The sequence below is a fragment of the Solanum verrucosum genome, unplaced genomic scaffold (genome assembly GCF_900185275.1).
Source record: "Solanum verrucosum unplaced genomic scaffold, falcon-dt-bn FXZP01000022.1, whole genome shotgun sequence".
In the NCBI taxonomy this organism is placed as follows: Eukaryota; Viridiplantae; Streptophyta; class Magnoliopsida; order Solanales; family Solanaceae; genus Solanum; species Solanum verrucosum.
In genome coordinates, this window is record NW_026020086.1 from 2623128 (window position 1) to 2649663 (window position 26536).

Below are 26536 nucleotides of genomic sequence, written 5' to 3' on the forward strand. Positions count from 1 at the left end.
TTGATGCATCTCAAAACTTGAGAGATTAGTGAATCTTATTTTTTCAAAATGAATTTACAGCAAGTATTCCATCTACTTCAGACAGATAATCAACTCAATGATCTCGAGCAAAAAACTGGAGGTTTACACTCTGCATCGAAAAGCCTAAATCAATGGTACTTTAGCCTTACAGCCTCATTTATTCCCAAGTTGTTCAGCCACTTCCCCTAAAAAAGATGCTTATATCAAGCAATAAGATCGGGCCATGGCACGTAAAATCCCATTTATCATACATCCAAGTACATCCCATTTTGTTGAGGAAAACGTGAAGAATTCAAAGGATCGACCAAAAAAAGGAAGTATCAATCTACAGTAACATAGACTCGGGATTCTCTATGTAGCCTTTGAATGCTTTGAGCCATTCTGCACCAATTGCGCCTAGACAAAAGGAAATTATTAAAGGTTAACCGTGAATGTTTTTTAAAAAGAGGATATGAAGAGTCCACTGTCTAAAGTCACTCACCATCAATCACCCGGTGATCACAGCTCAATGTTACAGACATCATACTGGCAAACTTATACTGGCCTTCACTGGACCCTGGAAGCACCCTTTTCTCAGCTGTTCAAGAAGAAGCAATGATGAACACAAGATATCCTCGCTGAAACAAAACAATTTAATGAGATGCAAACTTACCAGATCCAACGGCTAGGATGGCTGATTGTGGAGGGTTAATGATGGCACAGAACTGTTTAATGCCAAAAGGCCCTCCCAAATTGCTGACGGTGAATGTCCCACCCTGTGAAATAAGAAAAATATGAATTGAATTTCTGTCCAATGAAAAAGAAGATATTTAACTGCAATGCCCACCTCATAATCCTGTGGTTTTAAGCTGTTCTCTTTTGCTTTCTGAGCTAAGTTCTTCACTTCCTCGGAAATAGTGGATAAACCTTTCTTATCAGCATCCTGCCAACAGCACAGATTTTCCAACATGAAATATAACTGGTAGTAAGAATCAAGAAACATCCAATTATAAGCACTAGACTGGGATGAGAACAAACCCGGACGACAGGAACATAAAGACCATTGTCAGTCTGCACTGCTACATTGATATTCACATTGTGATACCTGTGTTTGCAAGAAAGAATGCACTATTAATTTACATTGCAAACTAGAGAAGTCTTCTCACTTCATGTATTTCACTTACTGACGAATGTAGTCATTGGTCCATGAACTGTTGCACTGAGGAACTTTTCGAAGAGCCAAAGCAGCAGCCTGCAATGAAGTTAATTACCCAGGTCATCTCTCTCTGAGACAGGTCACTATAAATAACAGATGACAATATCTCTTATACATCCTGTATAATGTACTACTTCCATTCAAAAAAAGAAAAATATAAAATGACGTCGAAACAGTGGTCAAAAGACCCAAGTATCAGTTCACATTCAGACATTTGATTTCTTCAACACAAGTGTGAAATTTACATATTTAGAAACTAATATTAAAAGTACAACTGAAAGTTGAAACTCTTTGTCAATCAATTGAAACACTTTTTACAGTTAAAATATATTTATTATCCAGAAAAATTTGTTCGACTTCGAAATAGTTCTAAATGTCATATATATTGTGGGACAGAGGAGCAACTGTTTTTTGACAAAGTGCAGCAATTAAGAAAGCAAGTTAGGAATTACTCAGACTTCTTATGCGAGAAATAGACGAGATTCCAGCTCCAATTTTGGCACAAAGGTCCATGCATAGTCACTCTCTCTCTGTCTTTGTTTTTTGACAAGACCTTTTCTCTCTTTTCTGGACCCTCCATGAAAATACAAAAAGAACGCTGGAATTGTCTCATTGAGACGAGATAACAAGACCATGGCTTTTTCTTTTCCTTTTTCCTTGTCAGGTGGTACAGTGGATCTTAATGGAGTATTTCTTACCTTTATTACAAGATCATTAACAGATAACTTCTTTCCTCCTGAAGCCTCTTGCAATGAATTGAGCTTGCTCCTCAGTCTGTGGACCAAGCAACTAGCAAGATAAATAACAGAAAAAAATAAAATTTGGCTGTTGGACAATAAAAGTAATACTCACTCTATAAGTTTGTCGACGCATGTATCAACAGTCAAATAGTAATGGGGAATGGTTTGCTTTGATAACAGCAACCTAGAAGCTGTCGCCTGCACAGATTACACCAAAACTGGTATAAATAGGACAAAACCTTGTGCTTGTAAAAGAAGTAGGTAAACAAAAAGTATACCAAACACTTCATACAAGGGATGAATTGGAGATAACACGGACAAGCATCTAAAATTGACTAATTCTGGGAACATGAGGATTCATCCCCTAGAGGTGTAAATAGTACCTTTCTGATCTGTGCAACAGGAATATCCGTGTAATCTAGAGATGTGTCAGCCTTGGGAGCTGCTGCAGGGGCTTCCTTTCCGCGTGAAGCTACATGATCAAGGGGAAAAAAAGATTATTGATTCTTCTACAACCATATCACAACTTTTTAGGGAAATCTTTCCTTCCATAAGAGAAAGAAGGAAATATGTTCAGTGACATAAAACCAACAGTAACATCAACTAGCATATAAGTATAGATGCAGACTAGGAAGAAGGTTACCAAGATAATCATCAATATCAGCTTTCACGATACGTCCCTCAGGACCTGTTCCTTTGATGTTTGTGAGAGATATCTGTTCATGTTCATACAAATGCAGATTTACCCTCAAGGCTAAAACATGTAACCTGAATCATATTATCAAAACAAATTTAACCGAAGAAAATAAGTACATTGTGATCTTCCGCAATTTTCCTAGCTAGCGGACTAGCAAAAATGCGATCCGCCGCACTAGGTTTAGAAACTTTTGGCTGTGATGGAGTAACAGGTTTCTCGGCAACCTCTTCTTTGGGAGGAGGTGGAGAAGCAGGAGCTTTTGGTGAAGGCGTGGCATCTGATGTTGAAGGCTGGTAATCTTTAAATTTTGCAATGTCATCTTCCTCTTCAACAGTAACAGCGATCACCTACAGAATTTTCAACAGTCATCAATTTTTTTATAATTAATTCTCACAATGATGTAGCTTTTGTTGGCATGTAGCTCAAGGCACAATGAAATTCACAAAGGAAAGAAATTTCTGCTAGGTCAATTATATGAGGTTAGGAGCATATTGTGATTGAACTGATGCAAATAGAGGAATTGTCAGTTTCATTATTCAGCTATCAGCTAAAGTATCAAAGGTTCAGCAAAGCGCCAGCCTATAAACGAAGTACCAACTAGAATATAAGTCAAATGTGGGAACTAGAAGAACCAAGCATTAGAAAGTGATGTGTGATGCATCAACTATAAAGAAGCCGATCTATACAAGTACGTATAGATGTTACATCGACACAGTGGAGGTCCTGAATAAACAAGTGATACCACATGGCGTGAAGTCCAAATTATCTAACACCAAGATACAACACTCCACAATTGATACTCTCAATTGAAATATTTAATCATCAATACCTCTCCAACTTTGATACTGCTTGCTCCGTCTCCGTGAAGAATCTTAGCTAGATATCCTTCTTCCATGCACTCCATCTCCACTGTTGCTTTATCCTACGGGTATGAATGAGTAGTGTGAATACCAGAATCCAGAAGCTAAGACACATAAGGGAGAACTCTCCCTTAGCACATCATGATAACAGCAGCTAAAAATAATCTTACTGTTTCCACTTCACAGAGCACTTCACCAGGAGAAACTTTATCGCCCTCTTTCTTTAACCATCTGGCAATATTTCCCTGCATCATAAGTATCGAACAGCTAAGGCGCTAAAACAAACATAAGTGTAAAGAAATAATGATTCTCGAAGAGATTTAGTGAGAGAAGTTATATACCTCTGTCATTGTAGGTGAAAGAGAAGGCATCCCAATCGCTTGGTGTGGAGGAAGATCTGAAACAGAGAAGATGCCAGGTTAATTTGACTCCAAAATCGAGGGTTCTCCCTCTTTGGTTCCATGTTTCCAAATTAAACCAACTAAGGATAAGAAGGATCCCTTTAGCAATTTCTTGTATAAGGTGAGGTACTATTATTCAAGATAGTATCAAGGAGGTACTGAAAAATTACAGCAAGAAAAAGAGTAACAATGACTCCAATACAATTTTTTCACCAAGGAGTTCAAACGTCTTAAAGATGTGCTAACTTTTCTAAAATGTTCTCCTTACACCATATACATACAAATAATGAAAGCATCTATATTTTACAAAAGATAAGTTCTGTTTTTTCTCTTCGAAATATCTCTTACTCCTTTCTAGCCATATAGTCCATATGATGCATAATGGGCTGTTCTCCAGATCTGTTTCTGCATGCAATCAACAATATGTCCATGCCAGCGCTGTATTAGACTCTTCACATCCTTGGATAACATTCAATACACTCCAAATACTCCCAGGAAAAGTGCCCAAATCTGTCATGTCTGGTCACAATGTAGAAGTAAAAGATTACTGGTCTCCGCTGATCTTTCAGCGAAGAAACATCTGCTGCATATTGTCATTCCTCTTCTCTGAAGAGTATCCATGCATAAATTCTTAGCTGCAAGTGCTGCTATCCATCCAAAACAAGCAATCCTGGGACGTGCTTTTGGTCTCCGGATCAATTTCCAAGGTCAATGAGCCTCCAAGTTTCTTTTGCAACTACATATATGCACTCGTAACAGTAAAAGTTCGTTTTTACTTGCCAGACAAATCTGTGAATCCCTCTTTGCAACATCCAGTAACTGGTCCCAGCAGACCCAATAATCTACTGATATCATCTACTTCCTAAATTGTATCAGTCACCCATGTTATTCAAACAATCAGCCACCATGAGAGTCATAATACAAAGTTAAACTATACAGGACTGGAAATTCATCCTTCAAACTCCCCATATCCGACCAGTTATCCATCCAAATTAACTTCTCATTTCCAATCAGCTTAACAGATTTCTGGAATTCATCCCACAATATATATGTTTCCAGATTGTCTGGGCTTTCAGTGATCCAACTTCCCATAATTAGTCATAACAACTTCCTTCCATATGTCTTCCCTGTTATCATTTAACCTCCAAAGCCATTTGCAAGGAAGATTCTTGTTCTGTGGCTTGAGGTTCTTAATGACCATTCCTCCCCCTTCTATCTTTCATAACCTCTTTCCACTTTACTAAATGATTTTTTTTCTTTCTGAGCTACCTTTGGAACCTGTTTTTTTTTTTCTACAATCTTTGGGATGGGGATAGTGACATTAAATATGTGGGAATACCATCCAAGACACTATTCACCAAAGCCAGTCTTCCTTCCAAAGAACAGGTACTATTTCTTCCAAGGTGATAGTTTCTTCTCACAATTGCCAATGACCCCCTTGCAAATCTCTAAATTACTCCCTTTGTTTCAATTTGTTTGCCAGGTTTAGATTTGGCACAGAGTTCAAGAAAGTAAAGAAAACTTTACATCCGAAAGTTTCAGTTGGAAAACTATTCAACTTTACAGTTGGCACGCGACAGACCTAAATATACAGTTGGAGAACTATTCAACTTCACGTTCGAAAATTTCAGACAGATCTTCAATGTATCTATCAGCATTTATAGAGTACAACTAAGTAGTAAATAGGGAAAATGACAATGAAAAATGACTTACTCAGTGTGCATTGACATGACGTTGTCCGATGAACCTTAACCGATAATAGGAACTAAAGTTGCAGCAACTAGATAAATGCTCACTAAAATAAAGAATGGTTTATAAGCAGTTTGGAGGAGCCCTGAGGACAGAGTTTCTAAGTAAATAGCCAAATGCTAAAATGACACTAAAAACAAGTACCTGAAGCACTGGAGAAACCCCTCCTTGAAGGCGCTTGTGATCTGACACAAAGAAGACAAATCAGAATCTGCTTTAAGAGAATGATCAAACATTATCTTCATTTTTAAAAAAAATAAAAAGGCAGTAGAAAGCCACAGAACAAACCCTGAAGACCTTCTAATGAAAGACATGCTACCGGTGGAGGTGCATGGAGCAATTGTAGTTCTCAGAGCATTTCCACATGACATCTATGGTTAGAAGCACATTAAGATAACTTTATGTAAATATTGCTGCTCGAAATTCAACAGGTAAAAGAAGGGTGACAAAGAAATAGAGGTTTAGTCACAACCCTGGGAGATACTGTTCTACAACTGTTGTTGGAGACAGCTGAACCTGAGTAGCATCTATTGAAGGACTTAGGAATGTTGTGTCTCTCTCCGGATATGAGACCAAACTGGCACCTTAAAATATCTGTAAAAGCCACACATATTTGGATAATGAAATACAAAAAAATTAAAAATATCACCAATAACAGACAATGCAAGAGCCAATAACAAGAAAAATAAGTAACCAATGACAAACATAACAATAATTAAATCTACTAACTTACCATCTCCCTTCTCCATAGAAGGCCTCGTGCCATTACTAAACCAACGGACAAGAACAGCAGAGTCATGTCGTATCAAGTTCGAAGAACTCCCGATCTGCAAATAATTTGAAAGCAAGGGAAACAGAAGAAAATGAGATGAACAGGTTCTGGAACAATTCACACACATTTGGATGTTCTAAGGGAAATACCAGGTAAATGACTTAGATTAGGCTATGGCATTTGAAAGAAATGACCTGAATTAGCTGCACCCTAAGTATATAATTGTTCTTGGTCTGTGAAGATGTGTTGTTAGGTGCTCCAATTTATTTTCTCATTGAGGTTAAAGTATATCCCTTTGTTTTCTCCTTTTTTAACACCGCGGAAGAAGATGGAATACTTATTACCTAGAAAGGAAAGACGAGGGACTGGAAAAAACAACTAAATACATATAGCAAGTATGTTCTATTTCCATGAACGAAATGGTTTGGCCAAGTTGCTTAAGATTCAGAGTGATTTCACCATATGACTAATATCAAGTAGCAAGCCATATACCAAGAGTTTAAAAGACAAAAACTGCTATCAACAAAATAAAAAGATATCTTTTTTTTGCATCCAACAGTGTGGCCTAGTAAACTGCTACAACAAAATAAAAAGCTTCTCCTTTTTGCACCCAACGGTGTGGCCTAGTAAAACTGCTACGACAAAATTAAAACATTTTCCTTTTCGCACCCAAGTGTATAGCCTAGCGTCCAATAAAGTAGGACGAGAACCATGAGGTCTCAGGTTCAAATAAATACTAGTCAATTTCTTCCAATCTCCTTAAGCCTTAGGTGCTCAGACTTGCAGGTGGAAGACAACAGGTACCTGGTGGAATAATCCAGAGGTGCAAAATGCACCTTTCATCTAAGTATGAGCACTAAACATCTTCTGACGGTCAAATTACCAGTCATGAGAAAATGCATCCATCTCATTCAACCTAACATCAATACAAATCACACCAACTCCAAATTCCTAAAATTCATATCTCAACTACAACCACAAATTTTAAGCTCCGATTCCAAATCTTATACAAAATCAAACATAACCAATAACAAGTCTATCTCAATGAAGAAAACAAAAACACTCCTATTGACTATAAAATGCCGCACCTCCACAAGTAATTACAGATCACGTCAATCAAACAATCGTAGATTTTAAGGATTCAAAATTACATAAACAAAAAAACAAAAAAATCTGAATCTGTACCTTTTTGGAGTGACGAAGAACGTGAGTAGCATAAGTCATGATTTTGATCTTCTTCTCCGGTGAAAGAAAGCAACCGGAAAGGGGCGGCGGAAGGTGGCTTTTCGAGTACGAAATTGGGCAGACAAAAGATGCTATAAAAATGAAGGATTTTTTTTTCCTTTTTTCTGTTTTTCTGTTTTATTAGTATTTAAATTTATTTTTAACAAAAATGTGTGTAGGTGGGCTACTAAGGTCAGCGATACAGCGGCTCTTAAATTTGGAAAATACACCATAAAAATGTGTTATAAATCATAGGTTCGAATTAAAATAATCAATAATGTTTACATTAAAACAAGTTATTTAGAGTACGATCGTTCCTTTCTCATACTTTGTATGGATGCATAATTGTTTGTACGCTATGCCATTTTTTTTTCATTTTAGAAATATTTTTTTATAAAGTAAATAGTAATTATCAAAATAATTATATTGTATGAAATATATATCTATTAATACAAATATTTTAACGAAGTAGGTCTTCAATGAATTATATTTTTATAATTAATATTAAAGAAAAAATTCATATATTGGGCAGGAAAGTGTTAATCGACGATTTTCTTAGTTTAATATGATTCAAATGTATATATTTAATGATTTCCTTTTTTCCTTTTTGTTTTCGTTAAATAGTAAAAAAAAATTATTGGATAAATTTTTCTTATGTTGTTTGGGGTTTTGGGCATAGGAAAAGGAGAAATGATAGATGTCTTAGTGAGAAGGTGTGAGAGTTGGCAATTTATAGCGGATGTCATGTGAGGTAGAGATCAATTAAAAATGAATTGAGAAAATTTATTATATAGAAAGAAGTATTGACACATTTTAAATCTTATGTACATGATCTTAGATAGAAGTATGAAAATCGCGAATTAGGATAGAAGGTTAGTTGATTATTGTGCCTTAACAACTAACCTACAAACAAACAAGAACAACCCAATACGATAGTGCAATAACTGAAACACGTGAAACAACAAACGATGATAGATAATATAAGCAAGCATAATACGAATAGTACAACACCAACACCAACAAGCCTACACACTTGAAAAGCAACAACACCGCTCTATTACCTACTAACCTTATACTCTAGGCGGCGGCATCCATACCCTTTTATTCATGGTTTCGGGCAAATTCAATTATTTTCCCATCTTGAATCTCGTTCAATCCATAAACACTTGCAATTCCATCCCTAATTGTGACCATTCCACCAATTTCATCCACGTGAAAGTTCGTATAAAAGTGACTAATTCAACTTTTTAATAGACTAATTAGTTCCGCAAAAAATTGAAAATGTGAATATTCACTATTATATTTATCATGATAAATCAAGACAAGCACAAAAACACAAACAAATAATGATACTGTATTAACCATAAACAAAAAAAAAAAGAAAAACAATTAATAATATTTGAGAAATCAAATTTAGATTCTCATCATCTTCTTCTTCTTCACAATTTTTTTTTTCCAGATCTTGATAAATCAAATCCAGAATACATATAATCATACTGACAGTACAAAATTAAGAAAAAAGAGAAGAAAAAAAAAGAAAGAGGAAAAGGACAAAATGGATTTTAAAGAAAAAAAGGATAAAAAATTGGATTCAAGAAAATCCATGACAGATACAACCCCACTTCTTGACTCTACACATCAAAACCAGCGCCATAGCTATTACCGTTTTAATTCTTTTCCAATTTCTAACTCTTTTGCTGTGGAAATGACAACTAATATCCTTCCTAGGCAGCTTCGTTCAGTGTTTCTTGGTGTGGATGTTGGTACTGGCAGTGCTCGAGCAGGTGGGATTTTTCTCTTTTGATTGAGTATTGTGAGTTTGGTGTTTGTTGGTATGAATTAATTGTAAAGTTGGTTTTTTTAATGGGGTTTTGAGATTGGTTATGGTTAAAAAAATATGGCTTTTTTGTGTTGATGTTGACTTAATGGTGTGGATGTTGGTACTGGCAGTGCTCGTGCAAGTGGTGCTTGTGGGGGTGGGGGTTGAATGAATTCTTGCAGTATTGTGAATATGGTGCTTGTTGGTGTGCATTAATTGTGAAATTGATTCTTTTATGGGGGTTTGAGGTTGGTGTTGTGAAAAAGTTGAGGTTGGTCTTTTGAATGCTTGCTGTATTGTGATTATGGTGCTTGTTTGAATTAACTATAAAATTGTTTTTTTAATGAGGTTTTGAGGTTGCTTATGGTGAAAAAATCATGGCTTTTGAATGGTTGCAGTATTTTGAATATGGTGCTTGTTAGAATTTAGTGTAAAGTTGTTCTTTTCCTGGAGTTTTGAGGTTGGTTATGGTGAAAAAATCACGTCTTTTGAATGCTTGCAGTATTGTTATTATGGTGCTTGTTTGAATTAACTGTAAAGTTGGTTTTTTAATGGGGTTTTGAGGTTGTTTATGTCGAAAAAACTTGGCTTTTGAATGGTTGCAGTATTGTGAATATGGTGCTTGTTCGAATTAAGTGTAAAGTTGATTTTTACCTGAAGTTTTGAGGTTGGTTATGGTGAAAAAATCATGGCTTTTTTGCGTTGATGTTGACTTAATGGTGTGGATGTTGGAACTGGAAGTGCTTGTTTTTGAATGAATTCTTGCTGTCTCATGAATGTGGTGCTTGGTGAGTTTTGTTTTTGAGTGAAATCTTGCAGTATTATGAATATGGTGCTTGTTGGTATGAATTAATTGTGAAATTGGTTTTTTTCCCTGGGGGTTTGATGTTGGTTATGTTTCTCTTTTTTTATGTTGACTCGATGATATCACTTCTCAAATGTTAAGCTTCTGTTACTATTTTCAGCACTGAGTGGTCATATGTAACTAATGTTAAGATCACAATCTAGTGCAGGTCTCTTTAATGAGGACGGGAAGCTTCTAGGTTCTGCTAGTAGTCCAATACAGATATGGAAAGACGGTGACTGTGTTGAGGTCAGATGTTGTAACTATTTTTAAATGGACATTCCTTGTTCTTGCCTTTTGTTGTTTGTCTATATGATTGATTTCTCTCAATCTCTTTTGGTCAACTTTTGTTGGTTGTGTCACGTTACAATATGTTTACTTGATAGTAATATGCTTTTAAAAGGTAGCAATGAGAAAACCATACTCTGTTTTGCTGAAGTAGTGCTTGATTTCTTCCTTTTCAGTTCTTTGTGCTTCTGATTTCATTTGTGTGGTTTGTCGAATTCAGCAATCTTCAACTGATATTTGGTTAGCGATCTGCACTGCTGTAAAAACGGCATGTGACCTCGGCAGTGTTTCCAAGGAAGAAGTTAAGGGACTGGGGTTCGCTGCTACTTGTTCTCTTGGTATATACTCACTAACTTCTGCAGTTCATCAGTCCGGCGTGTTGATTGAGGTATACATACTGAATTACGGTAGTAAATAACATGGATGAATTGATTCCTCTATGCAGTTGCTGTTGATTCTGAGGGTGAACCTGTCACGGTTTCATGGAGTGGTGATACTAGAAGAAACATCATAGTGTGGATGGACCATAGAGCTGTAAAACAAGCTGAGAGGATCAACGCCTCTAATTCACCTGTACTACAGTATTGTGGTGGAGGTGTATCCCCCGAGATGGAGCCACCAAAGGTACATACACTAGTAGGAAGGACTGCTGCTTATGTCTTGGATCTTTTACCTAAATGCGATTTTTTATTTTTAAAGTATGTATTGGTTAGTTTAGCTGACCCCTTATGGCAACATTTCTACTAGAATGTTAATGGTAAGTTAGTCAAATATTAGTTAGTGCCACACTGAAGAGATATTAAGTGACGGGGTATTTCACACCTCTCATACTACTTAATGGAGTCATCTATGCATCCCAAGAATCTCTTCTCTTGTCTTCACATAGAATCAGAGCCTCTACAATTTTGATATATTCTAATTCACACCATTCACCTGGCTAGAATTTTCACTCTGTTTCTTAGTTTTATATTCTAGTCTCTGCTGGACCGTTCCAGTGGGATTGTGAGTTTTTCAGTGACTGCTCCATTTGTTGGGGCCTTTTCCCCGTTGGTAATTCTCCTGGCTAGTTCTGGTTCAGGCTCGGTGATTGTTCATTATCCCAGTGTTGTTCAAAATTATCAAACTTAAGTTTTACCACTTGAGTATCAAGGCATATGTTAAAATTTAGAGTTAAGTCAGTCCAAAATTTTAAAAGCATCCTTTCCTAAAAAGCATCTCAGATTTCTTTCCCTCCAAACAGTCCACCAAATGCAACCTGGTACCATCTTCCATCTGCTTTTTGTCTCGGAAGACTTCCTCCCCTGTTCCAACATTTCAACAATTATAAGGAACTTTTTGGCAATATCCATCTGATATGCTGAAAGATGTTCCATATTACTTCATAATGTAGAGCTAAATGCTTGTTAGTCTCGGCTGTCTTGCCACAAAGGTGAAATTTATCACACAATTGAATGCCAAAAGATACTTATTTCGGCTAGAAGCCTGTGAAATCTGTCTAAATAGTGTAAGGTACATTGAAAGAGTAGTTATATGCTTCCACTTTTGATGGTTGGGTGAATTTGTGGAAGTTTTCATGTGGATGACCCCTTTTATCTTGGTAGTTGCTTGGCATGAGGTGATCTGGGCAGCACTTGTTCAGTGTGTAGCTTTTATGCCCCGTTCCACATCTACCTTCTCTCCTGCCACTACCCAAGAAAAAGGGTGCAGGAGTATAGAAGTAAGTAAGCAATAGAATAAGTTCTGTCCTGTAAAGAGACTGACTTAGAGGTTAGGTTGTCAGAAATTTGCTTTTCAATGTTGAATTCTTAACATTCACTTGCTTTTGTGTGCTCCTGAAGGATACTTTTGGAACCGTATGGAAAGAGTGATGTTATTGGGGATGATGACATGCATACCTTCTTACCTAGTAATGAATAAATATCAGCGATATCACCTGTACTTTCCTGCTGAATCTGATAGTCAAATAAGTATGTGATATTTTTTTTGATGAAGCAAGTTGAATAAGTATGTGTTGTTTGTGTGCTTGCTCTTGACATCTTTACGCTTCTTTTCTTTCTACTGTAGGAAGTCGAAAAGGAAAATTTGAAATTTCTACTTAATTACTTCCTTGATCATCACATCTTGATATGCTCTATCTACTTCTTGTTAATACAAAATTGCTTTTTACAGCTCTTGTGGGTGAAGGAAAATCTCCAAGAATCCTGGTCGATGGTATTTAGGTGGATGGATCTAAGTGATTGGTTAACATACAAGTAAGAAATAGCTCCTGAACTTTAACTCTTGAAGTTTTAACAGGAAGAGGTGATGCCATCTATTCTGTTAACTTATTAGAGCAACAGGAGATGACACGAGGAGTTTATGCACCACTGTATGCAAATGGACATATCTAGGCCATGCGCACATGCAGCAGATAAATGAGAAAGATTCCTGTGCTATGGAATCTTGTGGATGGGATGATGGATTCTGGGAGGAGATTGGCTTAGGTGATCTTGTTGATGGGCATCATGCTAAGATAGGTATTTTTGAAGCTTCACTTAAATTGCTAAAATGTATGATTTGAAAAAATTTCAGGGAACTGACTTTGTTGCAAACTTGTCAATCTCTATTCGTCATCTTATTTGAAGTCATGCTACAATGTGCGGCTGTTGAAAGAGTCTTTGAAAGTTGAGCAATGAGTCTCAGAAAGCAGATACAGTCACCTCTCATATATTAGGGATTAGTTTGGGGATTGGTCTTCTCTCACCATAAAAGAAGAGGAAAAATCACAAATTTGTGCATTTTTCATGTTAGGTTGCCATCAGCATTTACTGATCCGTGTCCTGGGAAACAGTGGTAGATCTGCTTAGCTACCTATTTATTTTCTTTTTTTGTTCCATTTTCGTGTATTTCTTTTTGTTTTGTATTGTTTTCTAATTTATCTATGGATTGAAATTTATAAAACCTGCCAACTTAAAAAAAGTATCTTTTGAACTGTTTAGGCACATTGTCGCAAAGGGTCAATATTTATTGTGTTGTTCGTATAGTGGAATATCTTTTAGTCTGAAGAACTGCTTAGTTATCTTATTCATGATTTTATAATAAACATGTGCAGGGCGAAGTGTAGCATTCCCCGGTCATGCATTGGGTTCAGGTTTAACACCACATGCTGCAAAGGTGAAGTATTTATAAAAATCACATTGCATCTTGACTATTAGCAAAAGTGAAAAGAAGCACACAATCATTCCCAATGATGCAAGCATTTGTGATTTTGACGGTTATAAGTCACCTTACTTTCTTCATGCTATAATGTTACTTTACTAAGGTGCTGCTTTCTGTTTCAGGAATTGGGTTTGATGGCAGGGACACCAGTAGGTACTGCTCTGATAGATGCTCATGCTGGTGGTGTTGGTGTAATGGAAAGTGTGCTTGCATCAGATTCTGAATCTATAGGTTGTTATTATTGAGTACTCTTCTGGATATGTTGAATGCTCAAAATATCTTTGCTTATATTATTGACTATATTTACTTATTGACGGATTGTTCCTGCATGTTTGAAAGTTGATGAGGATGCTATAAGTAGGCGTATGGTGCTTGTATGTGGTACTTCCACATGCCACATGGCTGTATCCCGGACAAAATTATTCATACCTGGAGTCTGGGGACCTTTCTGGTCAGGTACACTTCCACTTGCAATGTACAGTTGTTCTTTCAAACCATTTTTGTTCAAATGATGTAAATGTCTCTCGGGATATGCATAGTCAAACTGACATTGTAATGCTGAAAAGCTGTAAAAGAAATGCTTATGGTTAGATATTAGGTTCTGCATTTAGTTGAAACATTAATCTTGGAGGGTTCCCATTTTTTAGCTGCAAATGCTATTGCTTTTGTTACAAGCAAATGATGCTCCATCATTTTGCTCTTTGCAATATTTTCAGCAATGGTGCCCGAGTACTGGCTTACTGAAGGAGGACAGAGTGCTACTGGTTCATTGCTAGACCATATAATTGAGAATCATGTTGCATCTCCTCATCTTGCAAATCGTGCTGCATCTCGAAGTAAGATGACCTTGATGTGGCATTTATGTAAATATGTCTGGTGCTCCTTGTCAAAGTTTTCTTGACTCCCATGCAATTTGCTTTTTGCTCTCCTTTTGTGGTGGTCTCCTGCTTAAAAGTTAAAAGTTTGTATCTTTTGCTAGGAATCTCAATATTTGACTTGTTGAATGAGATACTGGAATCAATGAAGCAAGATGAGGGGTCACCATTTATAGCTGCATTGACTAATGATATGCATATTCTCCCTGATTTTCATGGCAACAGGTATAGTACTGTAGGATGGTTAATTTGTTTTTTTACCTTGATTGCCTACTATCTGTAATAAATTACATGCAAAATTTCTTTCAGGTCCCCTATTGCAGATCCAAAGTCAAAAGGTATGATTTCTGGTTTAACACTTGACACTAGTGAAAAGCAGCTGGCACTTCTTTACCTTGCCACAGTACAAGGCATTGCATATGGAACCCGCCATATAGTAGAGCATTGCAATGCTAATGGACACAAGGTGAGGGACTCATTTCCTGATACTACTTGTATTTAGTTAGTTTAGTGAAGAGTTTTTAAACCTGTAAAGTTTGGTATGCTTGAGCTCTCCTTAATGTTGACTTGTATGACCTTTTCTGGCTAGCATATGCATCTTTGAATAGACTTTGAATGTTGAAACTCAGTCATTCAAAGCAAAGATGATGTAAGCTTTTTGGTAACAGTGGTGGGAGGTTAGGATGTGTCTGAGAAAGAACCTAGATAATGCAGTGTTTGTGTGTCTCAACGTTTCTTATTGATCACTTTGATCTTCTACAACAACAAAAAACAAAAAAACCCAGTGTAAATTCATGAATGAGGTCTGGGGAGGGCAGTGTGTACACAGACCTTACCCCTACCTTGGGAAGGTAAAGAGGTTGTTTCGATAGATCCTCTGCTCAAATAAAGATAAGGAAAAGAAAGAAAATAAAGAAGGGAAAGCATTCCAAAGCAGTTTTGGATGCATAAAATCGAAAGTGAAGAAGCCATGGCAAATAGTAAGAAAACATTACATAGCATTTCACAGATAAATAATATGATAACCAAAGTACAAGAAACAACAAATAATACTAACAGGAATTGAAGAACAAGAAACTACTAGAATAATACTAATACTAAGAAAGTAGATGCAGATATGGTGCTCCAAACTACCACCAAGCCTATCCCAGTGGAAAGTGAGACAACACTCAACTACTAACATCACTTTGATCTTCTCTTTATTGCTTTTCTTATGCTGAGAGCTTTTAACATGACGTGTACATGCCTTCCATTTTGATACCTGAACCAATAATTACCGGATTGATTGAAATGATCATCTTCTTCCTTGTATTGTTTCTTTATGTCCAGATTGACACACTACTTGCCTGTGGTGGACTTGCAAAGAATTGCCTATTTGTTCAAGAGCATGCGGATATTATTGGTCTCTCTCTCTCTCTCCCTCGTTCCCATTTTATGCTATTTATCAATGAGTTATGTGATATACATGAAGTGGATGAAAATGTAATGCATTTACTCTCTCTGCATAAATATATTGCAAAAGATTAATGAGAGAACTAAAATTTATTAAAATAGTTTCATTAGCTCCCAAGGTATTATAAAATGAAATTATGATATGTTTCTAGTGGGGCATTTGAAAGAAATAGATTAGTTAGTAGATTGTGTCTCACGCAACATTCTGAATCAGTTAGTCAGTTGAAGCAAATTAAAACCAAAGCTAAAACGTTATTGCGTTACCCAGTGGTTCAGGAGCTGCTAACTGGCATTTAGGTCTAGAAGAGCATCTTTCACAAATCGAACTTTTGGGTATTTGTTTAGCTATACTTGTAAAATTCATTGTCCAACCGTCCTTGTTGATGCCGGCAAAAGTAGACAAAGCTTGCTTAGCATCCTCGTTGTTGATACCAATGCAAAAAATCAAAACTTGCATAATATCCTTGCTGGGTTTCCTCTAGAACAGTACAACGACTACACCTCAGTTCCAAGCAAGTTGGGTCGGCAAAATAAAAACTCTTTGTTGCCGGTGGTCGAACCTCGGTCAGTCGGTCACCATCGTGATGGGCGGGAATACTCACCAGTATACTACAACAACTTGGTTAACTCCCCTAGAACAGTAAACGGTGAAATAGAAGGAAATAACCTGAAACAACAAGTTAGGAAGTGATAGACTTCTATGGATGGTAATGAATCCTAAACTTTCCCTCGAGCTTTCCAATTGCTGGAAAGGGTGTATTATAGATTTCAATTTATTATCTTTCAGTATCTCTGTGAAGCCTTCAACATTGGTACTGAATAATCCTAGATTTCTCCGTGTTTGGATATATTAATCAATTCCAAGCTGTATTATGTCTTGTGCAGGTTACCCTATCATTCTCCCTCGCGAAAATGAATCTGTGCTATTGGGGTCTGCTATTCTTGGTGCTGTTGCGTCAAAGAAATATCATACTGTTCGTGATGCCATGAAGGCAATGAATGCAGCTGGTCAGGTGTGCGACTGTTTACACTATCTACTTTTCTCACTGAAAGAACAATCTTTTATGACATAGCTGTTGCCTTCCTGAACTTTAAAACATTCATTTGTTTATTGTCCATTCTCTCTCTCTCTTGCAATTTGCTCATGCTTTTGCATTTTTAACTTTTAAAATTCCATTGGCTCCGACTTTACCTCTCCGTGGTTGGTCGATTTGGGTAAACTTGTCTCTTTTAGGAACTATACCATCCACACCCTGATGCAGAAATCACAGATAATAAAATTCCTTGTGTTTAGATCTCGTTGGGACAACAGATTAAATGTTCCGCGGAGTCTTTTACTGCACTTTCATGTTACTTGCTTAGAGAGGCTGTCTTCATTCTTGTGTTTGCTTCTTCCTGACGACCTAATGGAAAGACACCCCGTCTTCTCTCCTCCACCGCCACCCTTCTTGGTGCCATACACCAGATTCTAGTAATTTTATCTTTCATCTCCACCTTGGAACTAAACTTGGCTGCTACTTGAAAAATGTCTTTCCTGTTAAGGTTCATTGTGCCATATTGTTCTTATGTTTCTCATGCGGTTGATGGCAGGTTGTTCATCCGTCTCAAGACGTGAAAGTGAAGAAGTACCACGATGCCAAATACAGCATCTTCCGCGACCTTTATGAACAGCAACAGAAGCATCGCTCACTTATGGCCGAGGCTCTGTCATGAAGTTTTTTTCCTTCATTGTTGTCGCGCCTTTTGGTATACGGATTACTACAAACCATGTCATCCAGGAACGAAGGAAAACGCGATACCAGTTCCCAGTCCCCCTCCTCTTCCTCCTGCATTTCTTTGAACCACATTATGTAGTGTATAAGAAGTCATTTGAAAATGTTCACCTATTCAACTATTATCACATGTACAGTTGAATTTTGTTTGACTTGTTCATGTCATATGAAAAATTCTTTATGTTTTATGTCAACGGTGTATATAACTTAAACTCATTTCGAAATGATTTCAGAATTCAAAGTTAACCGAATATTACATAACAAAATTGGAAACTCGCAAGAAAGATTAACACTAAAGTATTCATTCTTAAATGTGTCCATTCCTTCTGCTTGTATAACATTATACATATAAATGTGTGTATATAATACATACATATAACACAAATGAGAAATTCGCGCTTTATTAAATCAAAGTTAAATATTCTTGGTGAAATTTAAATCATCAATATTAGTATTCAGTTGTTTACATCAAATCGATCTACGAATCCTTTGACTTATTAATAACATTTGATGTCTTTATTTTGTTTTGTCGACACTAATGTCAATATCTTGTTGGTTGGAAGTTAGGTGTATTTTTTCCCTTTACCAAGTAATGCATAAAATTAGGAAGACTATTCTTCATCCAATTTGAGCCATTTATTAACTATATTATATATTATCGCGTTCTCATTTTTCTAATGAGTTCAACGTTCAGAGTTGATTTCTCATATGATCACAAAGTCACTTGCTTTGTTAAAGATAATTTCAGATATTTATCCATCATAAGTATATCAAATTACCTTAAAAAAATAAATTAGACTGACTGCAAAAATAATTTTTTTTCTCTAATATTGATTAGAAAAAAATTAGTATTCTACACACTTAGTAAAAAATTGGAACTTATAACGTGTAAAGAGTACACTCAGTACAGTACTATTGACATTTAGACCATCTTGAATTTTGTCATATTTGCTGGTTTCCTTGATTTTGACTGATTAAGGTTCACACTTTAATAGGATTTTAAACCTTTCTCATTATTTGAAATCATTAATAATCAAGTTCCTATCTACTATAAAGTCAATTTCTTTTTCGGTTTTTCATTCGGTATCTGGTATTCACATTAGGATCCAACTAATTCAAATTCACGCAAAGGAAAACACTCTACCAAGATTTGTTTTCCATACCTAAAGCTCAAAATCGAGATCTTTGATTAAGGGTAGAGGAATCCTATTCTTCCCACCACATCCTTTGGCGGTATCTACTTCAAAGTTATACTTCCTCTGTTCCAATTTATATGATTTACTTTCATTTTTGGTCAGTTAAAAAAATGACATATTTCTATATTTAACAACAATTTAGCTTTAAAATGATCATTTTACCCTTAATAAAATGATTTATAGTCACACGAATATCGATAATTCATTTTAGACCATAAATTTCAAAAATCTTTTTTTTCTTAAACTCCGTATCAAGTCAAACTAAATCCTATAAATTAGAACGGAGGGAGTAATCTTTGGTCAAACATGAACATCTCACAACATTTTTTAAATTCCCATTGGAAAAAAGATGACAAAAGAACATAGCAAGTACTACAAATTGTTTATAAATAGCTTGATTATTACACATACTTAAATAAGTACTTTCTAGTCTCCTTTAACAATAGCATCTTCTTGTACTTTCTAGTTTAAAAAATGACATATTTCTATATTTAACAACAATTTAGCTTTAAAATGATCATTTTACCCTTAATAAAATGATTTATAGTCATACAAATATCGATAATTCATTTTAGATCATAAATTTCAAAAGTTTTTTTTTTCTTTAACTCCATGTCAAATTAAACTAACTCATATAAATTAGAACGGAGGAGTAATCTTTGGTCAAACATGAACATCTCACAACATTTTCTTAATTCCCATTGGAAAAAAAGACGACAAAAGAACATAGCAAGTATTACAAATTGTTTATAAATAGCTTGATTATTATACATATTGAAATAAGTACTTTCTAGTCTCCTTTAATAATAGCATCTTCTTATTTTTGTCTGTTAGCTTATAATTCGAAGAGTAGATCTTTATGCCCAAGTGATTTCGTTAAATCATTTGAGAAGTTGGTCAATCTGGTTCAAATCACGAATTTCTTGAGAAAAAAAATCCTTGACAAGATGGAGAAAAGCTATGTTCTTTTCCTAATCTTATTAGTATTTCAAGAATCAATTTTTTCCCTACATGCAACTTCCACAAATGAAACAGACATAGAAACTTTGTTATCATTTAAACAACTCATTACAAATAACTCTTCTTTCCTTTCCAAGAATTGGACATCAAATACTTCATTTTGCTCATGGTTTGGTATCACTTGTAATCCAAAAAACCAAAGAGTCATAGCTTTAAATCTCCCAAACATGAATCTTCAAGGCAAAATTTCACCATCAATAGCTAACTTATCCTTTCTTACTATACTTAACTTTAGTAACAACATTTTTCAAGGCACTCTTCCTTATGAACTTGGAAATTTGCCTCTTTTGGAAGTCATTGATGTTCATAACAATCAACTAGAAGGAACTCTTCATCCTTTTGTTGGTAACATTACAAAGTTAGAGAGATTGAGGTTAGATGGAAATAGATTTAGTGGTAAAATTCCATCTGAGATTGGGAATCTAAGCCAACTTGTTGAGTTAGATTTGTCACATAATCAGTTTTCAGGTTCAATCCCTGGATTGATCTTCAGCATGTCATCGTTACGTGCTGTGTATTTGGTTAACAATAGTCTTTCTGGTTCATTCTTGGTTGATGAAATAAAGGGTATGATGAATCTTGAAGTTATAGACCTTAGTTATAATCGAATCATCGGTGAGATTCCTTCAAGACTTTGTCACTTCAGTAAGCTAAGAACTCTTGTTCTGTCTTACAACAATTTAACAGGTCAAATTCCGAGAAATATTGGTTGTTTATCAAGGCTTGAGAGTTTTTATATAACTCAGAATGCAATAAGTGGTACAATTCCACTTTCATTGAGTAATATTTCCACTTTTCAATTTCTTGGTTGTGTGAACAACCATATAAGTGGTACAATTCCTCAAGAACTTGGAAATTTACCAAACTTGAAGATGTTGGGATTTGATTTCAATAATCTTACTGGTGTAATACCAGAATCTATCTTCAATATATCTTCTTTGGAGTACATTGCTTTCAGTGATAACAATCTCTCAGGGCGAATTCCAACCACTCTTGGACTTAAACTTCCAAACCTTAAAGGAATTTTCTTGCCAGATAATCAACTTGAAGGACAAATCCCAATGTATATCACAAATGCTTCTAACCTTATTGAGCTAGAGCTGTCCTATAACTTGTTCACAGGCATAGTTCCAAGTGATTTGGGAAATCTACGCCAGCTCGAGTTCTTGAATCTTGGTGGTAATCAGCTTACAAATGAACTAGGACAAGAAGAGCTTGGATTCTTGAACTCTTTGGTGGATTGTAGGAGGCTGCAGTTTCTGATATTGGCTAACAACCCCTTGAATGGCGTCTTGCCTGATTCGGTTAGTAATCTTTCGTCTACTATTGAAATGTTTAACATAGAGAATGGTCAGATAAATGGACAAATTCCAAGAGGAGTAGGCAATATAAGCAGCATGTTATCGCTAGTCTTGAACGGTAACCGATTGACAGGAACCATTCCACCAGAGATTGGTGAGCTAAAGCAACTTCAGAGGCTTTATCTAAGCAAAAACAAGCTACAAGGTTCAATTCCAGAGGAAATATGTGACTTGGTAAACTTGGGAGATGCATTTCTACACGAAAACGAGCTCTCTGGGGCTATTCCAAGTTGCATTGGAAAACTCACTAGACTGCAAAGGCTTTCATTTGGCTTCAATAAGTTCACCTCAAGCCTACCTTCAAGTCTATGGGAAATGGATAGCCTGATTTTTCTAAACGTGACGCGAAATTCAATACAAGGGGAACTTCCTATTGACATTGGAAAATTGAAATCTATTGAAGGTATAGATTTTTCAAGCAACCAACTTTCCGGTGTGATTCCAAGTACATTCGGAGACCTCATAGGCCTGAGTTATCTTTCACTCTCAAACAACTCGTTACGGAGTGCAATTCCTTCATCATTTGGCAGTTTGTTAAGTTTGGAGTTCTTGGATTTATCTTCAAATGAGTTATCAGGAAACATCCCAAAGTCCTTAGAAAAACTTCAGTTCCTTAAAGAAATCAATCTTTCCTACAACCATTTAGAAGGTGAAATACCTACTAGTGGTGTGTTTGCAAACTCTTCTTCTCAATATTTTGTTGGAAATAGAGGTTTATGTGGAAAACCTATATCAGAAGTTTCTCAATGTGCTACGAAACGATCAAAGTCTAGAAAACATGTGCTAGTAGTTGTCATTCCTGTGATTGCATCAATTTTCCTCATATTTGTTGTTCTGTTCGTATGGATTAAGCGAAGATCAAGAAGAACAAAACTTCAAGACCATGATCAAGAGTTAACAGAAATCACAACACACCAGTTGATCACATACCGTGAACTTCAACAAGCAACGGATAGTTTCAGTGGCTCTAACATGATTGGTTCAGGAGGTTCTGGTTCTGTTTACAAGGGCATATTGGCTAACGGAACAATGGTCGCGATAAAGGTTCTAAATATGCAAAATGAGGAAGGATGCAAGAGGTTTGATACCGAATGTGAAGTGATGAGAAGCATTAAACATAGAAATCTTGTCAAGGTGATCACTACATGTTCCAATCAATACGTTAGAGCCATCGTTCTCGAGTATATGCCAAATGGAAGCCTTGAAAGTTGGTTGTATAATAAGGAACATCAAGTCTTAGACATGTTTCAAAGAGTTAGCATAATGCTTGATGTTGCAATGGCATTGGAATATCTTCACTATGGTTATGATACACCTATAGTCCATTGTGACTTGAAGCCTCAAAATGTTTTATTAGATGCTGACTTGGTGGCACATGTTGGTGATTTTGGCATTTCAAAGATTTTAGGTGAAAACAACTCCATGGCACAAACTAACACATTGGGTACTATTGGCTACATTGCACCAGGTAAACAGTTCTTCTCTGACTACTCTTCCTAATATAAGGCATATTTTCGGTCATCTTCTCTCTGAAAAATAGAATATTGGTCAATTAAGTTGATTTAGGTGCTACTTACTATGCCTGAATCTAGTTTCACTAACGCTAGGCTAAGTCTTGAACTTTTGAGCTGACCGTTCACTTTCTTTGTAGCAAGAGGGCATCTCTTTGCCCCTTTATTGGTTGTATCAACTAAACTGCCCTTCCATATAGATCGTCGAGATTCTAGCTTCCTATTAATCTTGAAAAGTTCTAGCTTAGTTCTTTTTTTTTTGTTAGAATTATCTTTTTAATTAGACCGGACCCACTTTTATACTTATCCTACAAGTGCTATTGGGGACCCACTCAAAAGAAAAAACTTGAACTAAGAAAAGTCCACCCCTTAATAGATTAGGGCAGAATCAACTGGATTTAACTTATATCTACTGATAGTATAGAAGCTATGTTTAATTCGTTATAACATATTAATTTCCTTTCCTTTTTGTGTTTTTAGAATATGGCTCAGAGGGAATAGTGTCCACGAGTGGTGATGCTTATAGTTATGGTATAATGTTAATAGAGATATTGACAAGAAGCAGACCAACAAATGAGTTTTTCAATGAAAACATGAACTTGAGGCAATGGGTCAGTGAATCATTTCCAAGTTCTTTGAAGACAGTTGTTGATGAAAATATTTTATTTGGAGAAAATGAGATTTTCATATTTAGTATGATGGAGTTGGCTTTGGAATGCACAAAAGAAAGACAAGAAGAGAGGGTAAATATGAAAGATGTAGTGAATAGACTTGGTAAAACTAAAGAGGACCTCTTCTTGGAAACAAAGAAGAAAAAATCTTATGAGTAAAATTTTATTTATTTTTAGTTTATGGTTTAGTTATTCTTTAGGGAAAGTTACATATCTGATCGCTTGATCAAAAATATTTGTACTTACTAGCTACTTGTTATTCAATATATGTATATTGTATACACTAATTATACATATATCATATATTTATCGGCTATCTTTTTCTGCGGATCGCTAGTTATGTTAATTTATCATATTTTAGCCATTTATTGGCTAGTTATAACATATTGACTGATCCTTCCCTTTTACCAACTTTTAGTTCTTTTTACAAATTTGATGTCGATAAATTTGTTACCTAAAAGATTATTTCGACCAAGTGAACCTTCAGGGGATTTTTTTCTTTTTTCTTTTCTACTTTGTACCTATGAGATTCCTCTCCCTCAACCTGAAGCTTTGATTTTGAGTCTCGGAAACAAAGAATTAATTTTGGTTCACTAGTTAGAAAGGATTCATGATTTAAATTTTATGGATTTGAAACAATAGAATAGCGAAATCAGCATTTTACTCAAATATAGAAAGAAAATACTATCTTCTAATTAATTTAAATAGAGATTCAAGAAAAACATCTATTATATAGAAAAGATGACATTACGAGTAGTTTTTCATTCACAACATTAATTAATGATATCACATTAATTAATTAATATTCTAATTTATCTTCTAAGCTCCAATTCTGCAATAATGGCCAAAACAATCCTTCATGCAACCTTTCCATTGTTTGTCATCTGTACAAAATAAATATGTTAATGAATTTGAAAGAAAAAAAAGTAATAATAAGAAAGATAAAAAATAATTTCAAGATATGATCCATTACAATTTGAATAAACGAAAATGATTAATCCACTTATAGACAAATCTAAAACTTGAAGCTGATGAATTTCTACAATAATATCAAATTAAAGGTTGATTTATGCTAACGTTTCATTTTTAGGCCAATAATTAGATTTTGTCCCAATTTTCTTATAAATTGTGCAAATATAACACTTGGAAAGTTATCCTTCTAGACAACGTACCATGATCTATTGTTTCTCATAGAAAAATTTAATTTATTCAAAAGAATTTTTTTGACCGTGGTCTAAAAGGTCCATTAAATACAAAAGAAACAAAAAAATAAATATAGAGTTCAAACAAAAAATACTGAACTCACATGAACCATACCCCATACTATAGATTTGCCCCTATCATATAACCAAATAACATTTATAGCTAGTCATAAAACATAACCTCCCCAAATATTGAAAATTCTTTAAGATCTATATCAGAGAAAGAAATGACACGCCACACGTTAATCCCAAAGAGAAAATGATCTCTTGTGATCAGTTACGGCTTAACTAAAAAAATATCAGATAAAGATCTCATAGAAAAATTTAATTTATTCAAAAGAATTTTTTTGACTGTGGTCTAAAGGGTCCATTAAATACAAAAGAAACAAAAAAATAAATATAGAGTTCGAACAAAAAATACTGAACTCACATGAACCATACCCCATACTATAGATCTGCCCCTATCATATAACCAAATAACATTTATAGCTAGTCATAAAACATAACCTCCCCAAATATTGAAAATTCTTTAAGATCTATATCAGAGAAAGAAATGACACGCCACACGTTAATCCCAAAGAGAAAATGATCTCCTGTGATCAGTTACGACTTAACTAAAAAAATATCAGATAAAGATCTCATACATTCTACTTATCGATCTTCTTAACTAAAAGAACATTCGTAACGGAACATAAAAATCTATTCAAACTCCAAAAAAATTGAAAAAAAGAATGTACCTTTGATTAAACTTGCACACTTGTCAATTGAACAACCAAGATTGCAATAATCCATTGGAGAAAAAACATTTTTATTAAGAGAAGAAACTTGACATTCTCTTCCACATGATATATAACACCCAGGATTTTGGAAACATGCTTCACTACATTCCCTAAAACATTTTTGATCCAATTTACAATTAACAAATTGTGAATTAGAGATCAAAATGAGCATCACCATTAATTTCATAAATGAAATAATATTTGCCATATTTTTTTTTTTTGTTAACTTGTTTGTTCTCACTTTATGTTTTTGGGTGCCTTATAATATATAGATTTGAGTCATTAATTATTTGTGACTTATATAGTTGTTGTTGATCTTGCATTATATTACCACTATCTTCTTATATGGAAATTAAATTAAATGTATTTAAAATAATTGACTTTTTTACTTTACTATATATAATAAGTGAGAATATCTACTACTTAGCACATGACAAGTGTTGGATGATATGTGCTTAGATAGTGTTGAACATTCTTCTTTTATGGTTGTACCTTTAAAATTTATATTATTGGACAATTTAACACCATTAATTACCTACTACTTTATTAGCCGAAAAGTTTGACCTCATTTGGGCCCATTTATTATTTATATGTTTTCAATTTTCAATATATGTTGTCCATCTAATTCTTTTTTTCAACCTTTTATTTTAAACTTCTTGAAATTTAATTACATATTTATTACTCTCTCTATGCACTTTTAATTGTTATGATTTCCTTTTTAGAGTCAAACTATATAAGTATTAAGTGGGAATATCTACTACTTAGCAAATGACAAGTGTTGGATGATATATGCTTAGATAATGTTGTACATTCTTCTTTTATGGTTGTACCTTTAAAATTTATATTATTGGACAATTTAACACCATTAATTACCTACTACTTTATTAGC

General features: G+C 35.0%; 3 protein-coding genes across 6 annotated transcripts; 2 read left to right on the forward strand and 1 right to left on the reverse strand.

Moving 5' to 3' along the window:
• On the reverse strand, positions 1–7769 carry LOC125824492 (dihydrolipoyllysine-residue acetyltransferase component 2 of pyruvate dehydrogenase complex, mitochondrial-like). The gene is made up of 19 exons (XM_049503879.1): positions 7621–7769; positions 6397–6490; positions 6136–6257; positions 5952–6034; positions 5808–5848; positions 3855–3910; positions 3684–3758; positions 3483–3575; positions 2770–3000; positions 2600–2672; positions 2340–2428; positions 2069–2154; positions 1915–1990; positions 1185–1252; positions 1039–1105; positions 848–943; positions 674–776; positions 503–598; positions 1–417 (listed from the first exon to the last, which is right to left on the reverse strand). The coding sequence occupies exons 1-19, from the start codon at positions 7657–7659 to the stop codon at positions 347–349; spliced, it is 1659 nt and encodes a 552-aa protein (XP_049359836.1). The 5' UTR covers positions 7660–7769; the 3' UTR covers positions 1–346.
• A 1225-nt stretch (positions 7770–8994) lies between these two features.
• Positions 8995–18083, forward strand: LOC125824485 (uncharacterized). Of its 4 annotated transcripts, none has more exons than XM_049503868.1 (15): positions 8995–9443; positions 10492–10571; positions 10831–10948; positions 11056–11234; positions 12780–12862; positions 12942–13126; positions 13702–13763; positions 13931–14039; positions 14148–14264; positions 14525–14644; positions 14788–14908; positions 14993–15149; positions 16013–16085; positions 17021–17148; positions 17726–18083. In XM_049503868.1, the coding sequence occupies exons 1-15, from the start codon at positions 9215–9217 to the stop codon at positions 17846–17848; spliced, it is 1884 nt and encodes a 627-aa protein (XP_049359825.1). In that variant the 5' UTR covers positions 8995–9214; the 3' UTR covers positions 17849–18083. The 4 variants fall into 4 exon arrangements, with proteins under 4 accessions (XP_049359825.1, XP_049359827.1, XP_049359826.1 ...); XM_049503870.1 differs by having other exon boundaries at positions 9291–9443; positions 10487–10571; positions 10787–10948; XM_049503869.1 differs by having other exon boundaries at positions 9291–9443; positions 10487–10571.
• A 2102-nt stretch (positions 18084–20185) lies between these two features.
• On the forward strand, positions 20186–23996 carry LOC125824473 (LRR receptor-like serine/threonine-protein kinase EFR). Its single transcript, XM_049503856.1, has 2 exons — positions 20186–22952; positions 23476–23996. The coding sequence occupies exons 1-2, from the start codon at positions 20291–20293 to the stop codon at positions 23823–23825; spliced, it is 3012 nt and encodes a 1003-aa protein (XP_049359813.1). The 5' UTR covers positions 20186–20290; the 3' UTR covers positions 23826–23996.
• The last annotated feature ends 2540 nt before the right edge of the window (positions 23997–26536 follow it).